This window comes from Azolla caroliniana, unplaced genomic scaffold (genome assembly GCF_043228905.1).
Source record: "Azolla caroliniana isolate FFs.n. ecotype wild unplaced genomic scaffold, voAzoCaro1.0.p SCAF_8, whole genome shotgun sequence".
NCBI classification, from domain to species: domain Eukaryota; kingdom Viridiplantae; phylum Streptophyta; class Polypodiopsida; order Salviniales; family Salviniaceae; genus Azolla; species Azolla caroliniana.
This window is the reverse complement of record NW_028230443.1, coordinates 3,306,857-3,317,189: the sequence shown is the minus strand read 5'-3', so window position 1 is coordinate 3,317,189 and position 10,333 is coordinate 3,306,857. Positions and strand designations below refer to the sequence as shown.

At 36.1% G+C, this 10,333-nt stretch overlaps 1 protein-coding gene across 1 annotated transcript; it reads right to left on the bottom strand.

Moving 5' to 3' along the window:
• Positions 1–4,497: 4,497 nt before the first annotated feature.
• Positions 4,498–8,184, bottom strand: LOC147860806 (dnaJ protein homolog 2-like). The gene is made up of 7 exons (XM_087323393.1): positions 7,922–8,184; positions 6,929–7,094; positions 6,553–6,694; positions 6,322–6,455; positions 6,100–6,242; positions 5,815–6,013; positions 4,498–5,039 (listed from the first exon to the last, which is right to left on the bottom strand). Exons 1-7 carry the CDS (start codon positions 8,069–8,071, stop codon positions 4,711–4,713), a joined length of 1,263 nt encoding a protein of 420 aa, XP_087179519.1. The 5' UTR covers positions 8,072–8,184; the 3' UTR covers positions 4,498–4,710.
• Between the last annotated feature and the right edge of the window lie 2,149 nt (positions 8,185–10,333).

The following is a 10,333-nucleotide window of genomic DNA, read 5'->3' as shown; positions in this document are numbered from 1 at the left end:
AATGATAAACTATTATGGATAGTAGGAGTATATGTGGCAAATGAAAGAATATTATTGTTACAAACTTAGAGTTGGCATATGGGGATTATTGATGGAAGATTTCCATGCTTCTTGTGATGGTGATTAGACGACATCAATGCAATCTATCATGTATACTCTTCGAGCTACATACTTAGGGTCAATTGTGAGTAAATGGATTCATGGCTCAAACCCCTTCTTATTATAGATATATTTGTTGTAGGTGGGACATAATATATTTTATGCATAGTGACAACTTTCTTTGAATGACTAGGGATACCATAGATCATTTTGCACTTGTGTTTGAATTCAATGAATGGTCAATTACTAATTGTAATCTCAAATTGTATGCCATCGGTGTTCATATGCTACTAGGTTCCCTCATGTGTATCCTTCTCCATTGCACTTCTTAGGACATTTTGGCCATGAAATAGTAAAACAATGACCTACAAAAGAACCCCAAGAGAAGGTTATAACATGGCTAAAGCATACGAGGGCATACCTTTAACTAGATCGACCGTCCCTTATTCATATTCCAAAGTATACATGTTATATAATGATATTGAGCCTCCATTCTTTGCAAATTCCAAATGAGAGAAAAACCCTGTGGAGCATAATTCATATCATTGGATCATAATTAGATGTTATTTCTATGGGGACAATTGGCAAAGCTTTCACTTGTTCGCTAATGAAGATCCACCCTTCTTTTTTGCTTACTCGTGAGTCAAAGGTGGGTAGAATGACATGAGGTGGGATTCCAATCTTTATGATGCACCACTTGTCACGGGAACAATTGATTGCATTGTACTTCTACCCATACTATACACTCCGAAGTAAGGATTTCTTGAAATTCCACTACCATATTCAAATGTACAATATGAAATAGAATTCTTTTATAAACTACCGAAAATCTTTAAAATAAGTGTTCACAAAATCACCTCATTCTAATAATGGGGACCAACAAACAAGCTTCTCACATTATACCTCTCACCCATTGTTTAATCCAAGAAATTAATAGCATCTTAACATTGAAATGCACAATCACTCCATAATATCATAAAATTGAAAAAGGGGTACCAAAACATCCTTATAGTCAAAATCACTTCATAGTACCCACTAGGACCAACAACGACATCTTCTACACTGTCCTCTTGTAGTACACCTCTAGGCTCTCCCCATTGTTTAACCCATGAAATTAATGGTATCTTACCATTAGAATACATCATCTATTCACTCTCATTTTCAAAACATCCTTAGAGTCAACATTTACTACAATTACATACATCACATTTATCACACTCAATTGTTGCATCTGCATTCACATTCAAATAGCATTTGCCATACATCTTACATGTTCCCATAGACTATAATCCATCCAACCTACCCCACCAACATGTACCTACATAGCTTCAAGATACTTCAGATGTTCTAATCACCATGTCCTTGCTCACTGATAACATCACGTCTCTACCTTTTGGCATCGTCATATAAAGGTCTTGTGAATAACTTTCCAACGTACATGTAATGTAAGATCGAACCACAACGGAGCAAGAATGAAGAAGCCAAACCTATTAAACTATGAAAGGAACTCAAAATGCATAGCAAGTGATAACCTATGGGATTGCCTCAAGTTTGAAAATCATGATTTAGAATTGTAGAGGATATCCATGGAATAAAGGCTTCAGATTAAGTGACATAGCTCACAATATATATATATATATATATATATATACTATAATGGTTGAGAACTTGAGAACATGAAGGTAAGCATAAATGTAATACTGATAGCTACATCATAAAATCTATAAGGCTTTGCACCAAAAGAAATATCGGGCATGAAGGAATAACCTATGTTTATAGTGAGGGCTCGGAAAATTACATAGCGCAAAAGATATATGTGGGTTGAAGTAACAATATGTAAAGATACACTTTACTTGCAAAGGATATATGTGGGTTGAAGTAACACTATGTAAAGATACACTTTACTTGGCCAAGTTATATAGCACTATCATGTAGCAAAATATTACCTCATGGGTTGAACATCATCACAATAAGCACTTGTTCAAGTAGACTATACACCAAAACATACCAAGGTCAATCATATGGTTACACTAAGAATAATTATGGATCGCAATGGATCTTCTGTGGACGATAAAAATCCATATATATATATATATATGGTAAAAGAAGCATAATTTATATTAATTGTATGAAACCCCACTATTACAACTTCTTAGCTTTGTCTACGTATGTAGGTAGAGGGATATCTTGTAAGGCCATTAGAAAACCTGAATATGCATTTGAGGAAATGATCCCCACATGCATCAACATCCAAAAATTCTGCATGAGGATGCTTTTCAACTTCCTTAACATAGGCTTTCACCCTATATCTATCATCCAACATGAAAACATTATGCATATTCCAAGTTGTGCTGCAATCTCCAATATCTTAAAAAATGGAACAAGATTTAGACCATATTGAACAGACTAAGCCAATTATTAAGGCCTCAAATAAAAGGGATAATACTTACAGTTTACCGAATCTATTACAAGTACTTCCAAATTATATCAGCTATAGGGCATTTAATGAACCTACGTGTATTGTCTTCCAATAGAATGATGCTAGTCCTTGCTTGAAAGTTCCAATTGGTGGAAGAGGTCGAGTTATTAACATTAGATGGGTCCATCCTGAAGATGAAGCCTTTCTTCACTACTAATTGCTATGATTCATGGTACAAAATGGTTGGATGTACAATCAAGCGATCTTTTGAATTTTTCTATTTCTATGGGGGATGCTCCCTTCTCCAATCTCTATTTCTATGGGGGTGGTTGAACACCATAGACTTAAAAAACCAAGATGCTCGATAGACAACATTTGTTTGATCTTTAATATACAAGAGATATTTGGCTTTTTTTCTGTAGTGACAGTTAAACACATGGTTGCACCCGTTGTGGGACTTAACACAACAAGGTTGAACCTAACGGGAACCCACCAATCATGACTCTTGTTTACACATCTTCAACCAAACCCAATCCTTGCACAAAAATCTCACGGTCACAATGTGATTTCTAGTTTGCAACATAAAAATGTTATATTTTTTATCATATCGATTGTATTCGACCTCTGAAAGCAATAATAAAATCTATGCATCTTCAGTCCGTTATCACTCTCTTCGAAAAGATCCTTACAAAATCCTTCGATGAGGCAAAAATACTTCACAGGATGGAAAGACTATTATGGGAATATGTTTTAGTATTGCTATGGTTCTAGTTTGCATGTGTTCTCTATGAAAAACATTATGAAAGAGTTACACTTCGAATACAAATATAAACTAGACAACATATTAGAAATGCTAACTTAACAAATGAAACTTTGCAAATATTGAGTTGAACTTCACAAACTTTTACATTTATAATTACTTAGTTGCTTAGGTAGAATCAAGAGTTGGTTTTTTAATTTCCATTATAACATTAAGAAATACAACTACGAAGCATCATATGCAAAATCGATTCATACAAATAACCCTAATAATAAATTCACTTACCTTCAAACCTGAATTCATGGTTTGCCTGGTTGCAAACTTAACTAGTAACTAGTATCCATCAAGTCCTAAGAACAATCACACAAAATGGCATGCTTATCATTACATATTGCACGACCATATATTTCTAAGAATTTCAAAATGGTAATTTACATGAAATTGATGGATTTCATTACTAGCAACCAAATATTAACTTTATGGAAACAAAGCAAAACATTTTGATAGTTGTTTGTGGAGTTCAAAGAACTGGCTCCTCACGTTCAAAGAATTTAACAGAGTTGGGGTTCCACCCAAAATCTGAAAGATCTATAAAACAGCATAAAAACAGCTCTTTGCATGAAGGAAAGAGCTGTTTTTATGCTAGTATGTACATCAATCATAGACGGAATATTCATTTTACGGAAACAACGCAACACATTTTGATAGTCTTTTGTGGAGTTGAGACAAGAAGCTCATTGTTCAAAGAATTCAACATAGTTGGGGTTCCAACCAAAATCTTAATGATCTACAGACTACCATAAAAACAGCTCTTTGCATGAAGAAAAGTGACTTTGGAGGATTGAAAAAAACTCATTACTAAGTTTGAAAACGGTTCTCATGAAGCTACATCAAAGAACTCATATTCATTCAAGTCTCCCACACAAGATTCATAAAAGAAAATTCAAGTTAGTATATTTATTATCTCACAAGAAGACTTTACAAAAAGCATACGCACAAATCCTTATGAACTATTTATTTCAGTTTGTATTTTCCGACCAGAGCATAACCCTTGCAAAATTTAATTACCAAGATCTTAGGTTTACCAAGCTAATCAGATGCAACATTACATCCACCTCTTAATATTTTTGGTTATCCTCTAGGAAATGAGGTCTTCAAGAAAGTTGCCTGAACAAAAATTCAAATATACACCCGAATAAAAGAACTTGGCAACTTGCCATCAAAATAAAATTTAGTTCGTATTAAGTATAATTAGACGACATTGTTTTATGGCATCAATACACAACGAGAACAAAATCGCAGTGGAGCCAAAATCAGACATATTGCTACATAGATATCAAAGGCATCAGACCTGTTATAAAGATTTGCAGTAATGTATGAACTCACGATAATGACTAGAGAAGAACGATGATAACAAGAACAATAATTCATTCTACTGTTGAGCACACTGCACACGTGGACCACCACCACCACCTGCTTCATCATCTTCTTCATATGCTTCTTGTGCAGCTTGTTGCTTTCTTCTCATCTCGTCTTCCATATTCACATCTTGCAAGATCGTCTCTTCACATTCATCCAGCTCCATATCTGTCAGCCCATTGACTGGCCTAGCAGGTAGAATTGCTTCTAAGGCGTGACACTGGTCTGCAGAGAGAGAGCCAGATTCTGGAAATTCTACAGAGAAGTGAACATAAAGCTTGCCCTTCATAAATGGTCTCTGATACATAGGCATGCCTTCATCATTAATGGCCTTGAATTGATCTGCAATATAAAAAATGAATCATCTTCCGTAGAGAACAATTACAAATAGAAATGGTTAATTTGTAAGGTTTACAAAGCTTTCAACTATTTTTATGCATAATGCTTTTGATGAATGATTAACCAATTTTACAACAAAATATGGTATTACAAAATAACAAGTAACGTTCACCAAAAAAAGCTAAAAATTGTGGAAACTCGCAAGAATAGCTCAAATTTCTTTATTTGTGGGGTTGCATGAGCTATAAGTTCGCCCATAAAGGGCAAGAACACATCACAATTTAAAGGATCAGATAATAGATGGCATTAAAACAACCAGCCTGCTAAACAAAAAACAAGCACCTTCACATGGTTCAAAGAAATACAAGTGCAAGTACTTCTCAGATACATTGTAGCATTGTTAAATAATGCTATCAACCACAATATACATGAACAAATAAATTCACGAACATGGTCGTTTTATAGTAATGTTAACAAATTAATTCACGAAGAGCATAGAAGTAATACTAGACCAACACCAGAGTAAATGCTAAGGTCACAACAAATCAGGTCCAAAGAAACAAGAGCGGGTACTCCTCTATTCTAATAAGAACAAAATACATCATAAAATTAATAAATAATTCTACAAAGCACAAGAGATATGAGCAATTTATATGGTTGCATTAATGTTACAGATCAGACACACAGTTAATTTCTTTAGTACTATTAACAAAATAAGATCACACAGTGATTAGAAGCAATATTTGATCAAACTTCATTAAAGGCAAAGATTACAAACCTGGTTTCACAATCTCTCCAGCGTTTGATTTAATCAATAACTGTCGTCCATCAAGATGCTGCAGAACAAATTGGAAGCCACACAGAGCCTCTGTAAGGTTCAAGGCATGCTCTACAAACAGATCATCACCCTTTCTTTTAAACCTTGCATGTTCCTTGAGCTGTAGCACGAATACTATATCACCAGTCACAGTATCAGGCTGCAAGAAGATAAATGCCATCAAACTTACTCCTTCCTTGATAACGCAAGATGCTTTACATTTAATGTTATAGCTAGATGTATTACCGCTTCATCAGCTTCACCAGGGAATGTAATCTTCTGTCCATTTTGCATACCCTTTTCTACATGTACTTCCAATACTTTCTTATCTTGAACTATCTTCTCACCTTTACAATTGGGACATTTATCTTTCTCGCTAATAGTCTCTCCTATATTGATGCATACATTGGAGGTTAGTATAGGAACAACTAATACAACTTTGCCATTAACAATATTCTTATAACATACCTGAACCTTTACATTGAGGACATGCATGTTGCACCTGTTGTATCATTCCAGGACCAAGTTGCCTGACAGAAACCTTCACGCCAGACCCTTGGCAACCAGCACACTTCATTGAAGCTCCTGATTTGGAGCCAGTTCTGTCACAGAATGAAGAGAAAACAACACAAATTTAGGATAAATAAAGATACACAACTAGAAAAAAGATGGGTGAGGAAACAAGAGATGAATGCATACCCTTTACACTTTGCACAGAGGACTTTCCTAGCCAACGACAGCTTCTTCGAGGTTCCATTATATAAGTCTTCAAGGGACACCTTCAACGGATGCACAACATCCTCACCACGCCTCTGTCTTCTACTGCCACGGCTGCTACCTCCTATCAGCAATAACAAACCGAAATCACAAAACGATGAGAAAGATTGCCACAGAATAAAAAAGGATCACATAGGTAAAAGAAACAAGATATATTTTCATAGCGACCATCGTTGCAGGCAGCCTTTTCCCAATCCCCAGTTAATCAACTTCTTACAAGAAAAAACAGAAATCCTCTGATATTCACCAATAAGTTACTAGTAGTTTTAAAATATACAAGGAGATAAAAGAAACAAACCTCCAAAGGGACTTCCACCAAAGAAGGACTCAAAAATGTCAAATGGGTTGTGACCACCACCACCACCACCCATTCCTTCCTTGAGAGCGTCTTCGCCATATTGATCATAAATTTCCCTTTTCTCAGGATCGCTCAAGACTTCATATGCTTGTGCTAACTCTTTAAACTGAAACATAAAGACGAAAAATACTCACTTTGCTGATACAATTTTCCAGATTTCGTGTTCTTCAAGCATATCTTAAAATTAAAAAATTCAAAGAGATACACACAGCATGCATTCACTGACAGACAGAACCCTAAGTAAAGATGCTAATAGAAAGACTTTTGAACCTTCAAGATTTCGTGTTCTTCAAGCATATCTTAAAATGAAAAAATTCAAAGAGATACACACAGCATGCATTCACTGATAGACAGAACCCTGAGACAATATGCTGAACAGATGTTGACCTGGCGGATTGAAAGAATATGCACGATATGAGTTTTACCGACAGAGGCAGACAAACCCAAACATGAAATGGATTAATAGAAATTCACTTCACATTCATTTGAAAGATCTAAATAGCATAAAAGCTTAAGCTTCATTTACAGACAGATAAGTCTCTATCATTGAAAAACAATCGAAAACACACAAGATTCAATATGGAAGAAAATGAAAACATCATTTTTACTAAAAAATATTGGCAGGACACTAACAAAAAACGCAGACAGATAATGTGCTAAATACTCGTCAGAAAGGAAGGAAGGAAGGATAAAACGATGGACTTTACGAGATTAGTACAGTAACACAAAAGAAAAACAAAAAAACTTCATCCAAATATCAAAAACTTAAAAAGGTATATATTTAATCTGAATGATCCACATTCTCATCAGAATGATATAGAATTGTATACGAGAGGTGTAAGGTTCCATACAAGAAGATCGGAAATTTCAAAAGGACCAGGAAAATTCCAGAATAAATTTCCATCAAACAAAAAACTAAATATATAACGAAACCTTCTCAGGATCGCCTCCTTTGTCTGGATGGTTCTTGATGGCTGCTTTTCGGTAAGCTTTCTTGAGCTCATCAGCCGAGGCACTCTTCGCAACACCCAGAACATCGTAGTATCTGGTGTTATCACTCTTCTTCGGAGCTCGGCCAAACATGGTGTAAGTTCTAAATAAGACACGCAAGATCTCGGAGAGGAAGATCCGTCTCAGAATAGGATGAAACAGAAGAAATAGCGAGAATCTCAATCAAAGACTTCGGATCCCTAGGGAACGGAGCGGGCTTCTCTGTTGTGAAGCAAAGATCAAACAGTTGAAGAAAAGATCAAACAGTTGAAGCCTTATCTTGCTTTCTTTTCAATGTATAACTGAAGGCCGTATAGTTGGAAGCAAAGATCAAACAGTTGAGATGTCCGCAAGAGAGAGAGAGAGAGAAAGCGCAAGCTTTTCTTCTGGATCCAGAAGCCTACCGGGGTGGGGAAGCTGGAGGTAAGAGATAGCGGGATGCGCCTCTCGCTTCTCGCGTGTCTGCAGAGGGAGAGCGAGAGCGAGCTATGGCGGAAGGAAGGAATGAAAGAAAGAAACAGACAGACAGACAGAGATGAGAGAGATGAGATGTAGACCGTCCGATCGTTGCCCTAAATCTGCAGGATCGGCGCAATCGCCACCGTCCAATTGAGGTGAGCTAGGTCGTTATTTGGCCGCCCATGGACTTCTAGAAGCTTCCATGAACCAACTCTAACATTAAGTTTTAACCATGCGTGCCTCCTCCTCCTCTGGGCCGCCGGGCTTCTCATCAAATGAAGATGATGATATTCATATCATTGTCCGTCCGATCATAACATGAAGACAATGTTTATGTTGACTGTTAATGATAATGATGATGATGATGAAAACCCGCTCTCACTTTCCTTGCTTCAGTGATTGTATGTTTATTTTTATTGTTAATGATGTTTATGTTGATTGTTAATGATGATGATGAAAACCCGCTCACTTTCCTTGCTTGAGTGTGTATGTTTATGTCGATTGTTAATGATTTTTATTTTGATTGTTAATGATGATGATGGTGATGAAAACCCGCTCACTTTCCTTCATTGAGTGAGTGTACATATGTCATCGTATCTATGTATGTACGTCTTGTTATGTATGGATGTATGGATGTATGGATGTCTTGCTATGTATGTATGTATGTATGTCTTGCTATGTATGTATGTATGTATGTACGTATCTATCTATCTATGCATCTACGTATCTATGTATGTATGGATGTATGGATGTCTTGTTATGTATGTATGTATGTATTCATGTACGTACGTGTGTGTGTGTGTGTGTGTTGATTTGAATGTCTACACGTATGTATGTTGATGTAAGAACAAATGAAATATAAACAATGTGATTTCGTTCTAAATAATAAATAACTCACCGCTAAGGTTGGTTTGTTCATCAATATGTGTGTGTGCAAGAGATAGGGATGGATGGATAGATAGATTCAATTATCGTCTTCGGGAGGCCAAATATGACCTATGAGATCAACGATATTACGTTTCAAGTAATACATGTGAAAGTGAGTAATGAATCTCGATGTTTCAGAACTTTACCAATGAATGTTGCAGTCGATAATACACATTGTGATTGTGAGGGAAGTTCGTGTAAGAGATGGGTTTGGTCGAAGATGTATGGAAAGCATAGTCGAATATGATCAAAGGTAGAGCATTTTATCAAAGCGTGATACTAAGACTCCACTACTTCTTTCGGGCAAAGTGTGCCCCAATGCCCTGTCTCACATTGCAATGTGTTTGAGCTAAGGAGCGTGGAAACAATGAATCACATGGCAAAGTCAACCACTCTCATCGTGTGTGCCTCAATGCCTAGTGTCACATTGCAATATGTTTGAACTAAGTCGCACAGAAACAATGAATCACATGGCAAATAATAGAGTGGTCTCTAACATGTTGATATGCACAGTTTTCCTGTTTGGTGAAGAATATGGTTTTGTAGTTGGGTGCAATATGTGTAGTATAATAATGCATGAAGCATGACAATCCACATTTTTCACATGCCATGATACATTGGCGTTGCAAAAAGGCTCGTTTACAAAGGAATCTAGTGGTGCATCATGAAGCAAGTGTGTTGCATCATCCCATCTACCAAACCATTTTTCCATATCTTACGTTCAATCGGAACACAAATTTTTGGTTTTATGTGTTTTTTGAATCTTTTTGCTTGCTTCCCATGCAATTATAGGAAGTTGATGTGAGGGACTTTTTAGAACTTTAAGCACTTATTCAATAACCCTTTCCATGGTCATTATCTCGATGGGAAGCAATCTCGTTTCAAGTAAGCGGAGGTTATATGGCGTTTGTTTCTTAACTTGTAGAAACTTTGTAAGAATATACTTTTGGAAAATTTCAAACTCTTTCC